Source organism: Pangasianodon hypophthalmus, chromosome 30 (genome assembly GCF_027358585.1).
Source record: "Pangasianodon hypophthalmus isolate fPanHyp1 chromosome 30, fPanHyp1.pri, whole genome shotgun sequence".
Classification (NCBI taxonomy): domain Eukaryota; kingdom Metazoa; phylum Chordata; class Actinopteri; order Siluriformes; family Pangasiidae; genus Pangasianodon; species Pangasianodon hypophthalmus.
Genome location: NC_069739.1, coordinates 3,590,681 through 3,615,274, shown reverse-complemented (window position 1 = coordinate 3,615,274; position 24,594 = coordinate 3,590,681). Strand labels below are relative to the sequence as shown.

Below are 24,594 nucleotides of genomic sequence, written 5' to 3'. Positions count from 1 at the left end.
TCATCTACAGCGGCAGCAATTTGACCATCAATCAAACACACTTTATGTAGAAGCGAAACAGGAGAGTCTTTTAACATCGGTATCTTGTCGGCTCACGGCGGCGCAGTCAGCACTTTTTAGTTTTTTTTTTTTTTGCGGGGGAGAGGAATGAAGATAAGCAAGCAAGTCCTGGCAGAGGAAGAGCGGAGAGTCGCTGTGAGAGGCCTCCCGCGTGGGACTCGCCTGTGTAACATGGCGCACGCTGAACTGCTGCCAGTTTCTATCCTGGGCTGCGCTGCGTACTTCGGCTCTAACCACGGCACCTCACTAGCGGGAGAATCCTGGCCGCTAACGCTGGAGTTGCTCAGACTGTTAGTGAACAAACATGAAGTGCTACACAATTCAATTTGTGATTTTTTTTCTTCCCAGAATTCCATTACAGCCTTCACTGAGACCACAGAAGTACAAAAAAAAAACAAAAAAAAACAACAAACAATGTCACTATTCAGTTTGTCAGTTCTTGTGAGCTTTGGGAGAGTTGGTGTAAAAATGTACTAGCCAACTCTTCATTTGTAATTTCTGTACTCTTATCGTACAGCTTGTTCAGCTAGCTAATTAGCTATTCAATACCCAAGTGGCTAATCCTCTTGCTAGCTGTATCTATCTAACGTTAAAGGAAATTGATATCTAAAAATGTTATCATTCTGTAACTGTTGTGAGTTTAAAACGATAGGTTACAGGAGGTCAAACACACCATGATATGGCTGAAGTTTTCTGACAATGCTGTTGCTAGGCAACTTGGAAATACATGTTCAGCATAATCTAGCTAGTGGCTGAGGCTAAATATCTAGCCAGCGTACCTTTTATTACAGACAACGTGAAGGCGCAGGGACAGTGAAAACAAGACAATACGTTTGGGATTATCAACATTTCACTCAGACTGGTAAATTATTATTAAAAAAAAAAAAAAAAAAAAAAAGACTCTGTGTGGCTAATATTACATTTAGCATCAACCACCAAGTGAACTTCCACAGGTGCTAGCACACCGAGAAACGCCAACATCTCATGAACTTTGGGTTGTGGAAAAATTTCGACTACTGAAGTAATCTTCTCGTAAACACGGTCAACAAGGCTACGTATGAAGCAGAAGGTAGAAAACAGGGAGCATACTAACACAGTATGCTAACACAGTATGCTAACACAGTATGCTAACACAGTATGCTAGTACAGACTTTACTCAGTAGTTTATCTTAGAATCAGTTCATTCTTTTGTGATCATGTGAATAAATTCAAATTTTTTTTATTTGCAGAAAAAATTAGATGAAACTGAAACAGAGTAAGTTTTGCAGCTTTCGTCTGAGGCTTGAGATTTTGTTAGCTGTGCGTTTATATGGACAATCTAAATGTATATCAACAATTTTTTTTAAAAAATAGACAAAACTATCAGGAATATCAACAGGACCCTCAGATTTGTTTAAAAAAAATTGTTTAAAAAAACATGCTTAGCATCAACCGCTAAGAAAACGTTCATGGTTTCCGCTATGTTTGAGAAACGCCAGAGCTAGCTAGCCTTGTATCTGAACAATGTAATTCAACTATAAAAAAGACACACACACACACAAAAAAAAAAAAGACAAAACTGTCCGGAATATCAACAATTCACTCAGATTTGTTGGTAAATTGCTAAGAAAAGACTCCACGTGACTAAAATTATACTGTAATTACACTTAGCATTGAGCGCTAACTCGAATTTCATACTGGAAACGCTAGTAGTGCGTCACAGATCTCTGAACTCTAAGCTATAAGAAAATTCTGACTTCGTCAATAATGTCAAGAAAACAACATCTCCAATGTAGGAATAAAGGATTTATGATTCTGATATAATAATTCATATTTAGTATAATATAAATTTAGTATCATTTGAATATAATATGTAATATAGCAATTTATTTATATATACGTTGTTGCTTTCATTTAGTAAAATTAAGGCTAGATGGAAAGTAAAATGTATTTCCTAAACCGCAAGGGTGTATTATGTAATTATACATAAATGGTAAGAAAATTATAAAATTTTTAAATGTTTTTTTTTTTTTTTTTTTTTTTTTTTTTTATTACTTCATATACATAACAAACTCTAACAAAGGGCTTCAGATTAATTATTGTTAAAAAAATAAATAAATAAATGTAAAGCTAGCCAGATGGCAAAACTTAAAAGTATTTTGAGCCAAAATTTGCAGATATAAAAGGAAAAACTTAATAAAAACCTCAACACAGACAGCTTTTATATAGTTTAGAGACTGATATACATGTCTGCTTTACACATTTCATTAGATTATTAGGTGCGTGTGCTCTTTTGAGTTCGTGAGACACCTCGGTGTGAAAAGGTGTGAAATCACCTCCGACAGGTGAGGCATGGAAGCCCTGCAGGGACTTGCAGGAACCTGTAGACTGTTCTGTAGATTGTTCAGCCAGGATCTTATTGATCAGTTCCAGTGTAGGAGGTTGAAGAAAAAAAAAAAAAAGAAAAAAAAAAAAAAACAACAGGATGTTATCTAGAAACCAGTGAGACCGGTAGAGTGGGTTTGAGATGTTGTCTTGTGAGGAAAACACTGAACATTTATGGAAGGAGTCTCCAGTGTCAAGGCTTTGGAACAGTCTTTGGGGGTTTTTCTGGAGGCTGGTGAGGGAACGACTGTTTTGTTTTTTTTTTGTTTTTTTAAATTTAAGCGATTTGTTTGTTGTTCCACTCAGTCAGAGTCACTTGTTCATGTTTATCGAGGAACTAGCGGAGGCAGATGGCCAGGGAAATTTGTCTGTTTTTATTGCTGATCTCCAATGCTAGTGCACTATGTCAGGCTAATGGAAAATACTAAAATATCACTTACGCTCTGCATTTAAGTGTGGCTTTAGAGCGACATTCGTGATATAAAAGGGTATCAAGAGGAGATTGTGAGATTCTCTCATGACTCCGTTTGTAAATCAAGTGACCCCACATGACCCCTAGTTTGGGGGGGGGGGGGGGGGTGTCTTAGACTCAACAGAGCTGGATGTTTTTAATCTGCGTAAGAGGTGTGCAGCTCTAACGTAAAGCCATAAGCGCTAATAACCAAGCTTAAGGAGCTTAGGAGCACTTACGTCAAATCAATATATTAAAGTCGAGAAGCAGTGTACGGTATAAAGCACGGTTTAAATCTGATTACTTACGCTCGCGACACACTCCTGTGTAAAGGTCTCGACTACACGATACCTAACGGCAATTAATAACACCGATATAATGATTATAACACTGATGATACAAAACCGATAACAGGGCACAGATAACAAATGAACTGAAACATGGAAACAAACGTTAGAACCCACAAGCACATCGAAAAAGTAACACAAATAATCAACACACAAATGTACGACAATCACACACTCGCTCATCAGTCAGTGTGTGTAAAGGAGAAGGTCAGTCTCCAGTGCATTACCACACCACCGTGTTACAATACTAAATTAACACCTCCATGTGTCGCATTAGCACGTTTAGTGTTTAATTAAGTCTTACAATATTAAATTAACAGCTACTCGTTAACGGTTACGTTATTATTTAAAAGAACAGACTCTAAGACTAATGATTCAACATTTAAAGCAAGAACAGCTTGTAATTCAATAATTACGAGTGTTAACTAGCATTAACACTGACTTCTATTTATTAATTATTCCAGTTAACACATTAACACCTTGCATGAACACGTACAGGGTTGTTTTAAATCTTATAATACTGATATAACATCTAACATTGTTTACTGTGATAGTGTTTGATAAAATCCTAATAGGTGTTAATTCAACACTGTACAACTCACAGACATTGAATGTCTTAATGCAACCCTACAGGTGTTAATTCGACACTGTAAGACTCTATTAGTAGAGTGTTGAATTAAGACATTAAGTGTTTAACAGACCCTTAGAGTGTTTAATTAACACCTACAGAGTTGCATTAAAAAGGACTGATTAGATATATTGAGTAGATTTGTACAATGTTGAATTAATACATACAGGGTTGCATTACGACAATTAAGTCTTTAACAGACTGTTAGTGTTGAATTAACACTTACAAACTGCACACTATTCTACTGCACATGCAACCAAACACTCAAGAGTCTATTAAACACTTAATTTCTTAATTCAAAACTGTACAAATAAGACTATTACAGTGCTAAATTAACACCAACAAGTTTGCATTAATACATCCAGTGTTTAATAGACTCTGACAGTGATGAGTGAACACCCACAATGTTGCATTAAGACGTTCAGTGTCTCACAGACTCGAGCAGTGTTGAATTAACACCTACAACCCGTTTGTAAAACAAATTGTGTCTCCTCATGGTGGTGTCCTGAGATGCAGCCTGGTGGTGTTGAACAAAGTCATCATACAGTGTTTTCGTAAATGCAACTTAGTGTTGAATTAACACCTACTGAGGTGTTTTAAATGCTATTACATTGTATTCACATCTACAGCTACCCAAACAGTGTTTAGAAGTTTCTTACAGTGTTGAATTAACACCTACAGGATTGCAGTTAGTGTTGAATTAACACCTACAGGGTTGCATTAAGACAGTAAGTGTTTAATACACTCTTACAGTGTTGAATTAACACCCACAGGGTTGCATTGAGACAGTAAGTGTTTAATACACTCTTATAGTGTTGAATTAACACCTACAGGGTCGCATTAAGACAGTATTTAATGAACTCTTATAGTGTTGAATGCAACCCTGTACGTGTTAATTAAGACAGTAAGTGTTTAATACACTCTTATAGTGTTGAATTAACACCTACAGGGTTGCATTAAGGCAGTTAGTGTTTAAACTCTCCTGCAGTATTGAATTAACACTTACAGGATTGCAATTAGTGTTGAATTAACACCTACAGGGTCGCATTAAGACAGTTAGTGTTTAGTACACTTTTATAGTCCTGACTTAACACCTACAGGGTTGCATTAAGACAGTTAGTGTTTAATACACTCTTACAGTGTTGAATTAACACCTACAGGGTTGCATTAAGACAGTAAGTGTTTAAACTCTCCTGTAGTGTTGAATTAACACCTACAGGATTGCAGTTAGTGTTGAATTAACACCTACGGGATTGCAATTAGTGTTGACTTAACACCTACAGGGTTGCATTAAGACAGTTAGTGTTTAGTACACTTTTATAGTCTTGACTTAACACCTACAGGGTTGCATTAAGGCAGTTAGTGTTTAAACTCTCCTGCAGTATTGAATTAACACTTACAGGATTGCAATTAGTGTTGAATTAACACCTACAGGGTTGCATTAAGACAGTTAGTGTTTAATACACTCTTATAGTGTTGAATTAACACCTACAGGGTTGCATTAAGACAGTGTTTAATGAACTCTTATAGTGTTGAATGCAACCCTGTACGTGTTAATTAAGACAGTAAGTGTTTAATACACTCTTATAGTGTTGAATTAACACCTACAGGGTTGCATTAAGACAGTTAGTGTTTAATACACTCTTACAGTGTTGAATTAACACCCACATGGTTGCATTAAGACAGTAAGTGTTTAATACACTCTTATAGTGTTGAATTAACACCTACAGGGTCGCATTAAGACAGTGTTTAATGAACTCTTATAGTGTTGAATGCAACCCTGTACGTGTTAATTAAGACAGTAAGTGTTTAATACACTCTTATAGTGTTGAATTAACACATACAGGGTTGCATTAAGACAGTTAGTGTTTAAACTCTCCTGCAGTGTTGAATTAACACCTACAGTGTTGCATTAAGACAGTTAGTGTTTAAACTCTTACAGTGTTGAATTAACACCTACAGGATTGCAGTTAGTGCTGAATTAACACCTACGGGATTGCAATTAGTGTTGACTTAACACCTACAGGGTTGCATTAAGACAGTTAGTGTTTAAACTCTCCTGCAGTATTGAATTAACACTTACAGGATTGCAATTAGTGTTGAATTAACACCTACAGTGTTGCATTAAGACAGTTAGTGTTTAGTACACTCTTATAGTGTTGAATTAACACCTACAGGGTTGCATTAAGACAGTGTTTAATGAACTCTTATAGTGTTGAATGCAACCCTGTACGTGTTAATTAAGACAGTTAGTGTTTAGTACACTCTTACAGTGTTGAATTAACACCTACAGGGTTGCATTAAGACAGTTAGTGTTTAGTACACTTTTATAGTCTTGACTTAACACCTACAGGGTTGCATTAAGACAGTTAGTGTTTAAACTCTTACAGTGTTGAATTAACACCTACAGGATTGCAGTTAGTGTTGAATTAACACCTACGGGATTGCAATTAGTGTTGAATTAACACCTACAGTGTTGCATTAAGACAATTAGTGTTTAATACACTCTTATAGTGTTGAATTAACACCTACAGGGTTGCATTAAGACAGTGTTTAATGAACTCTTATAGTGTTGAATGCAACCCTGTACGTGTTAATTAAGACAGTAAGTGTTTAATACACTCTTATAGTGTTGAATTAACACCTACAGGGTCGCATTAAGGCAGTTAGTGTTTAATACACTCTTACAGTGTTGAATTAACACCTACAGGGTTGCATTAAGACAGTTAGTGTTTAAACTCTTACAGTGTTGAATTAACACCTACAGGATTGCAGTTAGTGTTGAATTAACACCTACAGGATTGCATTAAGACAATTAGTGTTTAATACACTCTTACAGTGTTGAATTAACACCTACAGGGTTGCATTAAGACAGTGTTTAATGAACTCTTATAGTGTTGAATGCAACCCTGTACGTGTTAATTAAGACAGTAAGTGTTTAATACACTCTTATAGTGTTGAATTAACACCTACAGGGTCGCATTAAGGCAGTTAGTGTTTAATACACTCTTACAGTGTTGAATTAACACCTACAGGGTCGCATTAAGGCAGTTAGTGTTTAATACACTCTTACAGTGTTGAATTAACACCTACAGGGTTGCATTAAGACAGTAAGTGTTTAATACACTCTTACAGTGTTGAATTAACACCTACAGGGTTGCATTAAGACAGTTAGTGTTTAAACTCTTACAGTGTTGAATTAACACCTACAGGATTGCAGTTAGTGTTGAATTAACACCTACAGGGTTGCATTAAGACAATTAGTGTTTAATACACTCTTATAGTCTTGACTTAACACCTACAGGGTTGCATTAAGACAGTGTTTAATGAACTCTTATAGTGTTGAATGCAACCCTGTACGTGTTAATTAAGACAGTAAGTGTTTAATACACTCTTATAGTGTTGAATTAACACCTACAGTGTTGCATTAAGACAGTTAGTGTTTAATACACTCTTACAGTGTTGAATATTCACCTACAGGATTGCAATTAGTGTTGACTTAACACCTACAGGGTCGCATTAAGGCAGTTAGTGTTTAATACACTCTTACAGTGTTGAATTAACACCTACAGTGTTGCATTAAGACAATTAGTGTTTAATGAACTCTTATAGTGTTGAATTAACACCTACAGGGTTGCATTAAGACAGTAAGTGTTTAAACTCTCCTGCAGTGTTCAGTTGTCTTTACAGAAACACTGTATGACGTCCTGATTCAACACCGCCGGGGCTGCGTCTCAAACCGCGTACTAGATTTGTCAAAATCAGGACGCCACCATGAGGGGACACAGTCTGTAGCACAGTAGTGTTCGGATTGAGACGCGGCCGTCGGTGTTTAATTCGGCGCTGGAGGGATTTATCTATCTACCAAGTTCCGCGCGAGGAAAAACGTCACCGAGCTCCGGTTATTTTCCACTAACGGCGAATCGGAAACCTCGCGACTTCGTTTAATCATCAGTCCTTGAGTATTTTTTTTCTCGAAGGTGACTCGTGAGGGCTGAAGGGGAAAAAAAAAAAACGGCGAATCCCTGAGACATACGCCACACCGTTAGTGCGCGCCCGCGCGCGCGCCTCAGCTCGGTTCGGCGCTCGGTTTGGAATTAGCACGCGGAAAAAAAAGATAGAGAGAGAGAGAGAGAGGGAAAGAGAGAGAGAGAGAGAGAAGAGGAAAATGTTGTGAAACGTTACCCGTTTCGCCGGCCCCAGGCCTGAGCCCCCCTCCGGTAGTCGCTCGCGCGCTGCCCCGTCCCGTCTTCCCTCCGCGGCCGCTCTCTCTCTCTCTCTCTCTCTCTCTCTCCCACCCACTCACTCACTCACTCACTCCGGCCCGGTGGCTCGCTCACTGGGGCTCTCACGCGCCGCCGCAGAGGACGTCCAGACCGGAAGAGATTCCGCAGGGTCCTAAAAACGGTGGTGGGAGAGTCGCTGTCGTCGTCGGTGCTCGAGACATCACGGGAAAAGCGCGCGCGCGAGCGAGTGAGAGAGAGAGAGAGAGAGAGAGATTGAGTGTCGATGCTGACGTATTATGGAATTGTAACGGTTTGGAACGCAGCGGCGGTTTGAATCCGGAGAGCGGAGAGCTCGAGCAGGATATTTACATTTGAAAAATAACGGAAAAATAACGACAACAACAACAACAAAAAAATAGTAATAATAATAACAACGGAACTGATTCAACATGGCAGAAATCCGTCACTTCTAAAACTAAATAAATAAACTGTGCATGTTAGCAATACCTCAGTATCTCATCATAAATACTGTCAAACTATCACACACACACACACACACACACACACACGTTTGAAAATGCTGTGTTCATGTTGGAAAAAGTCCAAACTGAACACACACCTGGCATCCAGAACTAGAACTGAAGGTACCACGCTGTACATTTCCTTGTTGCTGACTTGGTCCTGTCAAGAGGACATGTTTTATACTGTTCTGTGTCTTTTCAAAAAGGAATAAAGACACAATCTAGAATGAAGAAAAGCTGTTCTCTTGTTAGCACCCCGTCCGCGACAAGGAGAAGTACGAACAGCGTAATCTTCTCCAACAGCAGCCCGGACTGTAATTCAAATATTAATGCACTCGTTCCAAAAAGGTAACGTTTCTATAGTAACAGCGCACTCACAGGGATGTGTACGACGGACGGTCCGCACAAACGAATTTATAAACAGTGTGTAAATGTCGATATGTATGTTGATAAGTTTTCCGTAAGGAGATGCTTATTTAGTGTGGAAGGAAGGAGTCTCCAGTGTCAGCGCTTTGTAACAGACAACAAGTTTTTCCGGCATCTTCGGGACAGACGAGTTCACAGATCCGTTCGCGGTTTCTTGGTAACATGACAAGCTGCGTTGTTTTTTTGGTTTTTTTTTTGTCTCAAGAGAAAAAAGATCGGGAACGACTGTTTATAGCGTGAGTGAGAACATTAAATGTAACTATAAACAGATAAAAAGTACAAGAGGTTCTTTAAAAGTGAGAAAAAAAAAATTCAAATTGTTGGCAAACTGCTGTAGTGTAAGAGGAATAAAAATGCCAACTTCAGGGTGTTAAGGGTAACTCCACGTCGTCACACCACCCCATCACTGATTATTTTCCTGGAACTGCATGACGCTGTGTGTTTTACTGAGTGTTTGGATGGAACGAGGTGTGTGTAGTACACTGAGCAGATTTTAAATCGTGATTAAAAAAAGAAAAGGCGGCAGCTGTCCACCAATCCTCTCTGGCTCGATCGTTTATTATTGCCCCATTTCCCTTTGTGCTCTATAACACACTAATGCTGCGCAGCTGAGATCCAAAATGGCTCCACCGAGCTCGGAGTGACCCACTTACTGCCTCCGACAACACACAGACACACACAAACACAAACACAAACACACACACAGCATAACTGTGATTGAAAGCAGCGCCAAAGAGCCACGCACCGGGAAGGAGGTCATAAATAAACCGTCTCACCTCAAAATTACCCCCCATCATGAGCAGGTCAAACACACACACACACACACACACACAACACTGAGACTGAACAGAGCACTGTTTCATATTCACACAAAGGAAAACAGAGGCGGTGGGGGATTACGGGACCGTCAGCAAGATTTATTTCAATGGAAAACTTTTCACCAACACTTTGGTTTCCTACATTACCCACAATGCCTTTCTGATAGCATAGCAGTGGGATTCAGCCCTCGCCGCTTCATCTCTACATAAGGAGAGCGATGCAGCGGCGCTTTAGTCCTTTAGCCTGTCCAGCGCTCTCACCTCTGCTCAAACAGATCAGCATCCAAAGCGTCAACTTTCACGCTAATACCGGCGTCAACACCATCGCACTCGTCAACTCGTAGATCGCTAACTAGCCATATCTCAGCGTCGTGTAAAGCTGCAATGCACTCTGGGACTTTGAGTCCAACGTTTGCTTGAATGAAAAATGGTGAGCGAGAAAAGACGCTCTGGATCTCTTGTTTGTTAGAAACCCAAACTGAGAATGCTGAAAAGTTTTTCTCCTATTAACCCGCCATCGTGGCTGCACTAGCGATAACGCTAACAATGTCCTCCTGTGATGTCAGCGAAACACACAACCGCTTCACAACTTCACACGGGAATTATAACGAAAATACAGCACCAAGCAACAAATTAGCACCAGAATAACAAATATATCAAAATTAAAAACCTTGAATGTGTTTCAGGCTGGAGTTTTCCTTTAAGAATGTCTAGTAAAAACATCTTGATCGTGTTTATTTTCTTCATCTCAGTTTCCCATAATGACCGTGTGTGTGTGTGTGTGTGTGTGTGTGTGTGTGTGTGTGTGTGTGTGTAATGGATGTTATTATACAGTATATGGGGAAATTCAGGGGAATCCCCATCCAAAATCACTATGTAGTGCTCAGTGTGTGGACAACATGAATACGTCTAGTGCTTCTCTACTACTTGCGCCCCTTTACATTTTTTCTGCCGTTTAGGACACAGCCCGTGTGTGTGTGTGTGTGTGTGTGTGTGTGTGTGTGAGAAGAAATGAACAGGAAGGGAGGAACTGAAAAAGAGGAAGGCAAACAAGGGAGAATGGGGAAGGGAAAGGGAGCAGATTTGGAACATGTCCTTGGGTAAACCATAGCTGGGCTATTTTAACACATACACATACACACACACACACACACACACAGCTGTTCCAATTATACAGTGATCTGATTAGGCCGCGTATCAAATTACGTCACTTTCATTCGAGCCTTATCGTCTCTCTAATACACGCTAACACATACGGGTTATGTGACTACACACACACACACACACCCTGTTCCCAGCCTTTCTCTCTCTCTCACACACACACACTGTCCTCGGCTCGCCTCGCTCTCATTAACATGCACTCCATGTCATGCCTGCTTGTGTTGGCGGCTTGCCAAGATGGCCGTCTGACCACACACACACCTCACATACATGTTCTCACTCGATCCATCTCTGCTGCCACTCTCCCGCTGGTTTCTTCTGTCTCGTCACAGCAGAGGGGTCAGAGGTCATCAGTTTATTCTCAATTGATGATGACCTCGACTAACCCCCTGGTTACGGAGGTCAGAAAAATGCTCGGTTAATACGTTTCTGTCACACTCAATCAATTACCGTCCGTCACTCCAGATGATTAAAGGAATTCGTTCCTTTAATCCAAGTGTAGTCGATTAGCCGGGACATGTTTGGTGCCTGATGAAGCTAACATAGCTAACAAAACACTACGATTTTCATATTCTTGCGTAAACACCATTATTCCACGAAATGATCTGAAACTATATTAACCACGTTTTCCGCCACAATTCCACCAGAGTGTCAGATTAGGGCTTAGTCACAGGCGGTGAAACGATGCGATTTCAGCGTTCTTTTCAGATTTATTGCTATACTGAAAGATTCCGATAAAATCTCAGCCGAATCATGTCATGTCGGATTATACAGTGAAGATTCTCAGGCGATAGACCTGTGACTAAAGACACCGACTATGTTCTGCTCATGCCATCAATCATTTATATATACATCAAAATTCTTCAGTGTGAGCTTGACGTAATGATATAAGGACACATTTCTGTAAATACTAGCGTATTTGTAGCTGTTCAGTCAGCCTGCCATCCTCCTATTGGTGGATTTTAGTTGAGCGTTATAGCAGTGCTAACACTGAGATTTTAATCAGAAATTTCACACAATGACAGAACTTCGTTGTCGGCCATCTTTGGTCACAGTGGAAATAATCATTCCAGGTCCTCGATTTCAGCTCACGACCAAAGAATTATTTTTTGTCTTTGATAACAAAAATTAGCAAAATCACTTTAGGAAAAAATTCCGGTTATACAAGATCTCCATAATGTTCCAGGGCCCAATTACATGTTTATAGATTGTGAATTGTAGGATTGTATGTTTCTGAGATGGACATACATTTTTTTTCTTTTATCCACACAAAAATGCTGCCCACTCACTCTTCCAAATGGAAAACAGAAGGAATAAGGATAATCTGAACTGTCCATAATGACAGTGTTGTGTGCTATATCACTGGCGTCATAGCGTCAAACACTTGTTTGCTACATTTGACATTACATTACAAGTGTGAAAGATGTTTCTGTACCACTCAAGGAACATTATTTTTTTTTTTGCCAGATTTTGCCAGATCGGAGGTCTCTGTATGCATAACGTGACCGATTTAGTGCCGATACGAACAAATACGAATTTTTTTTTAAAAAAATCTCAGTGTGAGCGCTGCTACAATGCTCCTCTAAAATCAACCAATGGGACGACGGCAAACTCACTGAACAGCTACAAATACACTAGTGGGGACGGCGATAAACGAAACCTGGTAACGGATAGAAAAATATCCTTATTACGTCAAGCTCACTTTGAAGAATGCTGGTGTTAATGCGACAGGTGGATGACGTAAGCTGAACGTAGTAATCTTTGGAGAATGTTCATCGTATAATCTGACACGGAGAACACGTTATTGCGCAATGCGGGGAAAGTTTTATTCGGATCTCGTACAGGGTGATGAGGAATAATTAAAAAAAAAAAAAAAAAAACAGTCTAAAAGGACTCAGATTTAAATCTAAAGGACAAGGGAGACGCCTTCCATGTTAAGACTAATGACTAGATGTCGGTGGTGTTTGAGCGCTGGAGGGAAGATGCCGTTTACACACCACGCTGGTTTGGAGCTGTGGGTGGTGTTGCTCGTGAGAGTGTAGGAGCGTCATATGAAGCGCAGCCGAGCCCACAGCGGCGCTCAGAAACATCTCCGGAGACTCATTAATGTTACACCTATGGCAGAACAAGATAAGGATGCAACACACACACACACACACGTGAGCTCAGTCATGCATGTGAATCACCTGATAAACCCATTTTAATAGGTCACTGTGTTACTAGGGAGAATGCTAAACAGACAAATTCACACAGAGAACAAATACAACTGTGTTTCCTCAAGATGAGCAAGATTATCTTTATGGTCGCACAGGTCAAAGGTCAAACTGAATCCCTGACCCCGAAGCCGCTCATTTAAACTCGGGAATAAATTCCAACCCTCCTACTTTTACTCATTAGCCAGAAGCAGAGCTGGGAAACCAAAACATCCAACAGCAAAACGTATTCGATCTGCGTGGAATCGGTGGAATCGGTGTGTTGATGTGGTGACGTTTTCTTTTAGGAGAAGTTTAATTAATAACTATGGAAGGAGTCTCCAGTGTCAGCGCTTTGTAAGTAAGTTTTCCAGCACGGAAAAGTGTTCAGGACAGAGGGGTTTAGTGAGAGAATGACTGTTTATAGCTGTATGTAAAAGCATCAACATTAAACGTAACTACAAATGGATAAAAAGCACAATGTGTCCTTCATTAAAAAAATTAAACATTTGTAAATGGCTGCAAATTGCTGTAGTGCAAGAGGAATAAAACACTTCAGGGAGTGTTGTTAGAGGAAAATAATCAACTTCAGAGTGGTAACAGTAACGCTGCTTCATCACACAGCCCTGTTGTTGATTATTTGCCTACAACAGCATGACATGGAGTGTTTTATTCTTTACCTATGAATTGGATTATAAATAAATAATAAAATCAATTAATAAAGTATCACACTTTACTTATGACACATCATTCTTCAACACTCAGTTTAGTGTAGCTTCAGACTCTTGATAGGAGGTGTGGCCTAATGTGTGATGTTTTATATGTTAGAAGTGATCCGGATGATAAAATACTGTATATTTAGTAGATTTGCAGTTCACACAACAACGTACAGTACTAAAGAAGCACACACATCTGACTGAAGTGTCTTATGAGCTCTTTCTGCCGTGCCATTACTCGGAAACATTTCATTCCCACACTCAAAAAAAATTAATTAATTAAATGTAACCCAGTGCTAGATTAATATACGTCACGAGTATCTGAATTACTTTTCATTTCGGAAATTTTTCTTTTTTTCGGGAATGTATTTACAAGTCAAATGAAAACATTAAAAGTGCAGCATGAATTAAATTTTTAAAAAAAATTTTTTTTTTTTTTTTTTTTTAGAGGAATCTAGGAATCTCGTTAAGCGCAGAAACAATAAGGTTTTTATTTGGCTCGCCCAGTTAGTCAAAGACTACAGTAAGATTTCAGTTAGAATACAGTCAGGCCCGTGATTGCATTGCATTTCCATTTTTAAAAATGTATTTAATAAAAATACTAAACTGTTTCCTTCCCGTTTCTCCCCTTTTCATGTCAAACACAAGGTACACAAACCTTAATCACTCTGAGTTGCAATGCAGCCACGCAATCAATCTGCTTTCGTTTCATTTCAAGCTGTAGTTTTCTGGCCCTGAAATAAGCTCCGCCCCATCCATAACGGCACTGTTCTGCATTCTAAAAGGCAACACACACACAGGGATAAGAGAGGTAAGAGGATTTGGTCTGTAAATGTTTATATTGCAATTCACCTTGCAGACAAACTTTACACACTGCTGCTTTAATTCACGCAGGTCACTGCACAAGCTAATGATCAACACTCTTCTCTTTTTTAACCGTTCAGTACTTACCTCATTTATACTTCGTGTGTGACGTCATTTTGGCTTTCGCGTCCTGACTACTACACCATCAACTATACACGATACGAATCATAATATAGGTTTTCTACATTTTCATTATAGAGAATAAAATATAGAATAAAAATGATTATTTTTATATATTTTTTTACAGTAATTTAAGAATACATTTCTTTAGAAATTAAAGTTAAATGATTTATGTCTACAAAAATAATTCAAAGTTGTTTGTATTTAAAAATAAAAATTAAAATATTTGACTCTAAAATGCAGAAAAAAAATTAAATTCTGTAAAATTCTAAAAAAAATTATAAATTTTAAAGATTAAGTCAACATCAAATCAGCTCCTTCCATTCGATTTATAAAGAGTTTATATATATATATATATATATATATATATATATATATATATATATATATATATATTTAATTTATCACGATGTAATCATGGATCATAATTTATCATGATGGAAATCAACTTATTGGACATTTTTATCACCGCAAGTCTGGTATAAGATTAATCAGGACACTGTTGGGTTTCTGTGTGTAGAGTATCGTGACTCTGTGTTTAGCTGCTGCTGAGCAGGGTGATGGGAAAGGGGAGGGGTGTGAGCCCCGTGCTGGGTAAACACCTCACACCTCTCCACAATAACACTGCTACAGAGATAAAACACACAGCACAACTAAAGCTTTTTTCAATAGTGAAACACTGTATATAAATGCCAATGATAAAATTATAACATTTAAACCTAAGTAAAAAAAAAAAAAAGAAATACGTATGAAAAACTGGAAACTCTTAAAGCCCAGAGTGTATACTGTGGAAAACAGAAGAACTAAAAATAAAAAGCTTAAAAAGAGAGAGAGAATGAAACATTTCCTTTTAAAAATAGCATTTATTTTTGATACATTTGAAAAATCTGAGACAGATTCGATTCGTTTGATATGAAACACAGTCTGTACGGCGGTCATGAGACTCAAGGAGGACGAGGACAAAACTGATGGTTACCGGCACCATGAGCCCCCGAACCTGACACACACACGCACACACACACACACACACACACACACAGGCAAATAGGAAACTCCACTTATTAAAAAAAAAGAAGAAGAAAAAAAAAAAAGCACTCAGTGGAAACTGGGAAAAAGATGTTTTTGATTTTTTTTTTTTAAAAATCATGAGGCGAAGCAAAAATTAAAGATGAAACGGCACAAATTATTTTCTGTTCCACCATCGCAAATGTCGTTTCTCTTGCCAAAATAAAGTGTTGAGGTTTCTGATTAGCGGATAAAAGTTACTCTCACGCTGTCCATGGCACACTACGAGGGCTTGGTGCACTTTAACAACCACACAAACGAAAATAAAGCGTGAATAAAGCGTAAAAAAACGAGGCTTTTTGAACAGCTGTTATTAAAAGTGTCTCCTTTAACCAGACTGCATTTACTCGTTATTCCATTTAACAATAAATCATGAGCTCTATAAAGTCTAGAAACTCTATTTTCATCGTTTTACTTCACAATCGCTCGGCAGCTGAACACTCCGAGGCACCTGTCTTCTCCGTTTTATTCAAAGAAACATAAACCAAGCGCATATAATATTTAACAGACGGTTAACTTTTAAGTGTAACAAAAAACCTCGCAAAATGTAGTTATTAATGTACACAGATACGACAACAACAAAAACCAAACAAGCGAATTATATTAGAAATGAAAAGCGTAAACTGAAAATATCTGACCGTGTTTTGGGCGTTTTATGATCAAATATTTGATGTCCAGATAAACATGCTAGCCTGAAATTTTTTTTTTTAGCAATTGCAAGGGGGGAAAAAACGATCACAAGAGAAAATCTCTTTCATTATATAGTGAACAAGAACAACTCAAAAAACCTCTGAAGTTTCCTTTTGGGGAATGGAGATTAAGGCTGGGGTTAGATTTAAGTGTAGCATAGCTTTAAATTACCTCCATTAATAAATCTGTCAATGGTAGGTCCTTATAAGTATAGTAAGACACGTGTGTGTGTGTGTGTGTGTGTGTAAAACAAGATTATACTGAAAAGAGGAAAAGACGCAGCTGTTTATTATTTTTTTTTATAAAGTCTATAAACCGAGAATACACACACGGGAAACACCGCAAGACATTTTGGCAGAATTATGTGCGATTATTTTTTTTTTCCCTCCAAAAACAGATAAAGGCTAAAAAAAATACATTTCCCACAATCCCACTTGAGACTCGGGTAATAAAAGGCAGCTTCATTATAGTGACAGTCCACCATTATTTACTCTCACACAATCCCACACACACACACACACACAGACACACACACACAGACACACAAATGCACCTGTATAAAAAGCACACAGCACAGCAGGTCAGAGATGGATGTGTGTGTGTGTGTGTGTGTGTGTGTGTGAGAGAGTGAGAGAGAGACAGACAGAGCGAGTGAGCAACTACGAACAGTGCTTAATTAAAAACTACAAACAGAGGCATCATGGGTACGGCTCCTGTTCATGACACAGTATACTTATATTCATTCCTTGTCCTTCTTCTTTATGTCTGTACCTAAAATAAGTTCTATAAAACTAAATCATCTATAACTTTTAATATTTACACAAACTCAAGCAAAAAGGAGTGAACCCATGATCAGATACTTCAGAGGGCTACTTTTCCAAACACCGCGTTTCAAACACAAGGCAGGCGGGATTTTTGCGTACGACGAAGATAAAGGCAGCGTATTCAATGTTTCAGCAATTCGAAACAGTTCTAATAGAGTTTCTTCGAAAATGCGAACTCTATCGCTGAAATGACTAATGACTTCGCTTATGAGACTAACTTGTTAAGTGTTTTCTAGCTAGCTAAGAGTGCTTTCACGTAGTCCGTTTGAACAGAATCTTGGTGTGTGTTCTCCGCCTCAGTCCACTTGAAGTCCAAGTGAACTGTAGTGAGAAAGCGATTCGACTCTGAATCAACTCACTGCATGAAGCCAAATCTAGAGAGAAAGACATTCAACTCTGAATCGATTCACTGCAGGAAGCGAACTCTAGTGATAAAGCGATTCGACTCTGAATTGATTCACTGCATGAAGCGAACTCTAGTGAGAAAGAGATTCGACTCTGATTCAACTCACTGCAGGAAGTGAATCAAACATGCTTTGAACTGAGACAGATCTGTAGCGCAGTAGAAATGCCATGTGGACCGAAGAATAAAAAAAAAAAGAAAATAAACACTGAGAAGTTTTAAATTGTTATTTCTAGAAATATGCAGTCATTTATTTAGCGCCAGCTCCGAGTTCTCTATGCTTGGGTACTTGGTAATTTTTTTTAAGCTTTATCCATCAACGTAATTCTGAACAAGAGTTTTACAAGGACGTCTTCAGCCCTACATGCCCCTCAGACAATGTTTTTCACACTTCGTTTAGGTGTGAAAACAAACCAAACCAAGCGAATCGAAAGAGTCAATTTCGCTCTGATTCAGACTCTGCAAACGGATCAATAGGTGTGAAAGCACACTAAGAGTAGTCTAGTCGTGTTCAGCACCAAAAAAATAGCTGCCACTAGATCAGAATCCGTTTTCAAGTAAAGATAAACACGATCAGTGATGATGATGCCTACCGGTGTTGATTTCCTGTTAACATGCTGCCCAATGAAACAGGTCGATCCACAACGGAACGCAGATGAAGTCTAGCCTTAGACTAAAAAAATAAAAATAATAATAATGATTTAGTCTGAAACTAGGCTTCATTTTTGCCTGGAGCCCAAAGATTAACGATCATGATGATCTCCTCTGACAAGTACACCTGCAAGAGCTTAAAAGCTGTCCGATGAAAATAAATAAAGTCACAAACACATCAAAAAAAAATAAATTAATTACCAGCACAAAATGGTTTAGTCGCGTTCCTTAAACACAGCGCACACTAACGAATCCTCCCTTTAACCATGTAACAGCGACATGCACGATTCACTCATCACATCACTTTCTCTTTCTCTTTCACCTTCATCACCTTTCCCACCTCATCCCTCTTTCCTCCTTCATTCATCCTTCATTTCTATACTTTCTCCAACCCACAAAACCTTCGAACCGTCACTCAGAAGTGGCTCCTCGTCCTCGTCCTCCGTCCGCAGTCCAAAACCGGGGCCTAATCAGTAGTTTTTTTTTTCCCTAGCTTTCAACAAAACAAATCAGCAAAATCAAACTGAGCTTATTAATGAAACAGCCATTCAGCAAACAAACAAACAAACAAACCAAACCTAAACAGAAAAAAAAAAATAAAACAACAGGATCTTCCATTCAAAAATTATAATCAGTTATAAACAGTGGCTCCTGAAGCTCTTCTCTGATTGGCTGATGCGAGACCACCAGCTCACTGTCGTGCTTCTTCCTACATCATCGTCGTCATCATCATCGTCGTCATCATCATCATCATCATCATGACGACAGCGGTGTGTGAACGGAGCGCTTCATTTCTCTGGGTGGAGTCTGCTGAGCGGTGGCTCTCACCTGTCCAACCGCCGCACCTGAAATGAGGACGGAATCGTGTGAAGAAATAATCCGTCAGATTTTAGGCCACGCCTCCCATCTGAGTAATTCTGCCGTCAGAGCATGCGCTGAAAAAGGAAGACACAGCTTTTTTTTTTTTTTTTTTGTAGATAACGTCATACAGTATCAGACACGTCATCAAAGCTGTGACTTCAAGGCAAAATTGTGATTATATACAGTTGAGGTCAAAAGTTTACATCCCCCTTTCAGAATCTGCAAAATGTTCATTATTTTACCAAAATAAGAGGATCATACAAAATGCATGTTATTGTTTATTTAGTGCTGACCTGAATAAGATATTTCACATAAAAGAGGTTTACATATCGTCCACAAGAGAAGATAATAGCTGAATTTATAAAAATGACCCCGTTCAAAAGTTTACATCCCCGTGATTCTTAATACTGTGTTGTTACCTGAATGATCCACAGCTGTGTTGTTTTGTTTACTGATAGTTGTTCCTGAGTCCCTTGTTTGTCCTGAACAGTTATACTGCCTGCTGTTCTTCAGAAAAATCCTTCAGGTCCCACAAATTCTTTGGTTTTGAACCCTTTCCAACAATGACTGTATGATTTTGAGATCCATCTTTTCACACTGAGGACAACTGAGGGACTCATATGCAACTATTACAGAAGGTTCAAACGCTCACTGATGCTCCAGAAGGAGAAACCATGCATGAAGAGCCGGGGGGTGAAAACTTTTTGACTTTGAAGATCAGGGTAAATTGAACTTATTTTGTCTTCTGGAAAACATGGAACTATCTTCTGTAGCCTCTGAAGGGCAGTACTAAGTGAAAAAATACGATATTTAGGCAAAATAATCTCCATAATCTCCATTCTGTTCAAAAGTTTTCACTCCCCGGCTCTTAATATAAACTTTTGAACGGGGTCATTTTTATAAATTCAACTATTATTTTCTCTTATGGACTATATGTAAACATCTTTTATGTGAAATATCTTATTCAGGTCAGCACTAAATAAACAGTAACATGCATTTTGTATGATTCCTCTTATTTTGGTAAAACAATGAACATTTTGCAGATTCTGAAAGGGGGATGTAAACTTTTGACCTCAACTGTATGTATATATGTATGTGTATAAAAATTGTGATTTATACACATACATATATACATATATATATAGAGAGAGAGAGTGTGAAGTGCTCCATACACATTATGTCTGTGTGAGTGTGTGTGTGTGTGTGTGTGAGTATATATATATATATATATATATAGTGAAGTGCTTCTATAAGGCTCTAAATCCAATGTGCTGGAGTACGGAGCCAAAACTAACACAGTCTCTCTCCACTTATTTATATCCTGCACTGTAGTTTAATATCTTTATTTTTTGATTACATAGGAGGAGGAAAAGCAATAAATTTAGACAAGACGAGGTCCGAGACGCCTACTTGGCATTACTAGCTTTTCTTTTCTTTTGGTTTAATCCGAGAACGCAACAATGAAATCAGCTCAGTGTGTAAGAGTATCCAGAAAAGTATATACACGCAAAAAAAAACCCCCAAAAAATCCTAAAACGAAGTAACAAAACAAAAAAACTCTACGTGAGTCGGTCAATCATCACATTCCTTTTACCAGCGTGGTTACTAGGAAGCCATGTTGTTCTTTTATTAATAATATAATTGCAATTGCTGACGCGTTATCAGAGGAATAACGCAGTTCTCGACGTGCCGCGACAGGAATATACCGGACGTCGTTCTGAATTAGTCTTTACATCGTGCTTAAGTGGAAAAACTCCTCTTTATTCTGTGATGCTGTTTAAACTGTACGCTTGAACACACACGTGTTTGGTGAGACGGCGAGGTGTGTGAGTGTTAAAGACAGACTGCTATACAGTATAATATAATATAATGAGGCTGGTTCACAGTCAGGGCTGGACTATAAAGCGCTGGGTGATCTCTCTTCTGACCAGACAGGAAATAAGTAGGGGGAAAAAAAATCACTCCACATCCCACACAACCCCTCCGTACTCATAAACAGCTCCCTCGTTGATACTAACAAGTAATTAAGGCATAATGAGCTGACTAACACTAACACACACACACACACACACACACACACACACACACGCTAGCTATAGGCAGTAAACATCACAGCGCAGGTTTAACTACACTACCGTCTGGAAGCAGCAGGACACTTAATTAGAACTGAATCAATAACGATGGAGGTTAAAGAGCAGAAGGGTAGCTTTCGTTTGATGATATTAAACATCTGAAAGAATTGTGTGGAATATTTTTTTTTTTTTTAAGTGGCCCCACACCAAATTTATATTACTTTAGTCAAGGAGACAAAATTTTGTGGTCACTTTTTTAAACCTTTGGTTCAATAAGGTTATTATTCTTGCAGAACAAATGCCTCAGGAGCAAATTCCCGGGATCGTCTGGGGGCGGGGCTTATAATCTCAGGTTTGCTTTCACGTTGAAGAATTCTTTCTGAATAGTGGATCGATTGCGCAATCCCGAACATTACTTCTGAGCGTTGCAAAATAGTCACTGCTAGGGTCATCTGTTTGCTGGTTTTTATTATTATTATTATTATTAATGTTTTCAGTTCGTACCAATACTCAAGCGATGAAGAACAGCGCTTTTTGAATATTTTTAGTCGTGCTATGAGTAAAAATGACTATGAGACGTCACACGTGTTCCCAGTGCAAGCACTCGCACCACAGATGTGAGTTAGCTACAGAGCTCCAGTCTTGTAGAAGTCTGGTTTTATATATCAGTAACCAAAATAATCCTGTTCTTAGCATCACGAAAGTAGATACAGGAAGTAGCATGAGTCTGAACCAATCACGTTACTCGGAATGTGGCGCCGAGTGCGGATAGCTCCCACGCCTGATGCGGAACTAGGACCACCAAGAGGATGATGTGGTCCTGGGATCGGTTCTCTGGATCGCGAACGGAATTCACACTTCGGCAAACGTCCTGAACTCTGGGCTCAAACCGTATGAAGTCCAGAAAAAAAAAATAAATAAATAAACAAGTGTGAAAACTACAAGTGGGCGGGGCATACAGGTAATTTGAGGATTTATGCGATTTGTTTTTTTTGTTCTTTTAAAAGGTAGGAAACATGCGAAGAATATAAAGCTATGTGGATGATTTCTTTGTTGTACTTGTAAGTTTTTGGGTAGAAAACGGACTTCAATGGTGCAGTCAATATTTCATTTCACAGACACTACCCTGGAGCACAGAGCCAGAACTTCAGTTATTTATGAACTGCTCTTGTAGTTTGTAGCCAATTTTAATATATACTGCATCATTTTTTCATATTTCCCCCATATAGTCATTTTCAGGGCATGTGCAAGATTCCAGATGAGAATCATGTTTCTGAAGATGTTTCTGTAATATCAGTAGTGTAAGTGATGCACATGTGAAGTGGCTTGGAAATATTAGTAGTATATTTACAGTAAATGTGGAGTGTGTGGTGTGTGTGTGTGTGTGTGTGTGTACCTCTGTCTTTTCCATTCCGCAGTCTCTCGTCTTCCTCCACTCCGTCTTCCTCTACACACCCACAAACACAGGAAGCGGGAGTAAGGCGTTTTGTGGTTAAGCTGTATTTGCATAAATCACTCAGCGCTGCGTTTGAAGTTCAGTGTGGTGTGTTCCAGTTCTAGAGAGTTTTCAGTTTGTGTGTGTGTGTGTGTGTGCGTGTGCGTGTGTGTGTGTGTGTTCTCTTACCAGTGTGTAGCTCCTTGACTAAGGAGGACATGGTGTTGGTGATGGAGTCAGCTGCCACGAGAAGATCATTACGTAGGTTTCTGCGTGCTCCTAAAAGAGAGAGAGAGAGAGGGATGAATAGAGAGAGACAGAGACAGAGAGAATGAAATAAAGACAGAGAGAGAGAGGGAGAGAGATGAATAGAGAGAGAGCGAGACAGAGAGAATGTGACAGAGAGACAGAGAGAAATAGGCAGAGACAATTACACAGAAAGGGTTAGTGAGATAAAGAGAGAGTTACACAGAGAGAGGGAGAAATAGAGAGAAAGAGATGGACACAGAGGGTGAGAGAGAATGTGAGTGAGAAACAGAAAGAGACAGCGCGAGAGAGACAGCGAGAGTGAGAGATAGAGAGATGGAAAGAGACAGAGAGAAAGAGTGAGCCAGACAGAAAGACAGCAAGAGAGGAAGACAGAGAGAATGAGATAGAGACAGAAAGAGATAGCGAGAGAGAGACAGACAGATTGAGAGTGACAGAGATGGTGAGAGACAGACAGACAGACAGACAGAGAGAGAAAGTGAGATACAGTGAGAGAGAGACAGAGAGAGAGTGAGAGAGAGACAGAGACAGTGAGAGAATGACAGTGAACGAGAGAGTGAGAGACAGAGAGAATGAGATAGAGACAGACAGATAGAGAAAGAGAGATACAGTGAGAGAGAGACAGAGACAGACAGACAGACAGAGAGTGAGACTGACAGAGACAGTGAGAGAATGACAGTGAAATAGAAAGAGAGAGTGAGAGACAGAGAAAATGAGAGAGACAGAGAGAGAGAGAAAGAGAGATACAGTGAGAGAGAGACAGAGACAGTGAGAGAGAGACAGAGACAATGAGAGAGAGAGACAAACAGTCAGCAAGAGAGAGAGACAGAGACAGACAGAGACAGTGAGAGAGAGAGACAAACAGTCAGCAAGAGAGAGAGACAGAGACAGTGAGAGAATGACAGTGAACGAGAGAGTGAGAGACAGAGAGAATGAGATAGAGACAGACAGATAGAGAAAGAGAGATACAGTGAGAGAGAGACAGAGACAGACAGACAGACAGAGAGTGAGACTGACAGAGACAGTGAGAGAATGACAGTGAAATAGAAAGAGAGAGTGAGAGACAGAGAAAATGAGAGAGACAGAGAGAGAGAGAAAGAGAGATACAGTGAGAGAGAGACAGAGACAGTGAGAGAGAGACAGAGACAATGAGAGAGAGAGACAAACAGTCAGCAAGAGAGAGAGACAGAGACAGACAGAGACAGTGAGAGAGAGAGACAAACAGTCAGCAAGAGAGAGAGACAGAGACAGTGAGAGAATGACAGTGAACGAGAGAGTGAGAGACAGAGAGAATGAGATAGAGACAGACAGATAGAGAAAGAGAGATACAGTGAGAGAGAGACAGAGACAGACAGACAGACAGAGAGTGAGACTGACAGAGACAGTGAGAGAATGACAGTGAAATAGAAAGAGAGAGTGAGAGACAGAGAAA

General features: G+C 39.2%; 2 protein-coding genes across 12 annotated transcripts in view; both read right to left on the bottom strand.

Annotated features, from left to right (window-relative positions):
* dnmt3aa (DNA (cytosine-5-)-methyltransferase 3 alpha a) overlaps positions 1–14,971 on the bottom strand; it is an 83,770-nt gene extending 68,799 nt beyond the window's left edge. The window contains exons 1-2 of one of the 5 annotated variants that reach the window (XM_053231772.1): positions 8,036–8,302; positions 2,376–2,454 (exon numbers count right to left, since the gene is read on the bottom strand). The gene's annotated coding sequence lies outside the window, so the exon portion shown is untranslated. Of the gene's footprint in view, positions 1–2,375; positions 2,455–8,035; positions 8,307–14,568 lie in introns of those variants that run through there. The other 4 variants (XM_053231771.1, XM_053231773.1, XM_034301943.2 and 1 more) reach the window with 4 other exon arrangements.
* A 766-nt stretch (positions 14,972–15,737) lies between these two features.
* The window catches only part of dtnba (dystrobrevin, beta a), a 38,002-nt gene continuing 29,145 nt past the window's right edge, over positions 15,738–24,594 (bottom strand). For 6 of the 7 annotated variants that reach the window (XM_034301956.2, XM_053231774.1, XM_034301957.2 and 3 more), the window contains 3 exons: positions 23,085–23,174; positions 22,857–22,907; positions 15,738–19,372 (listed from right to left, as the gene is read on the bottom strand). In XM_034301956.2, coding sequence (XP_034157847.1) covers positions 19,284–19,372; positions 22,857–22,907; positions 23,085–23,174 — 230 coding nt within the window. In that variant the 3' untranslated portion in view covers positions 15,738–19,283. Of the gene's footprint in view, positions 19,373–19,392; positions 19,463–22,856; positions 22,908–23,084; positions 23,175–24,594 lie in introns of those variants that run through there. The other variant, XM_053231777.1, reaches the window with a different exon arrangement.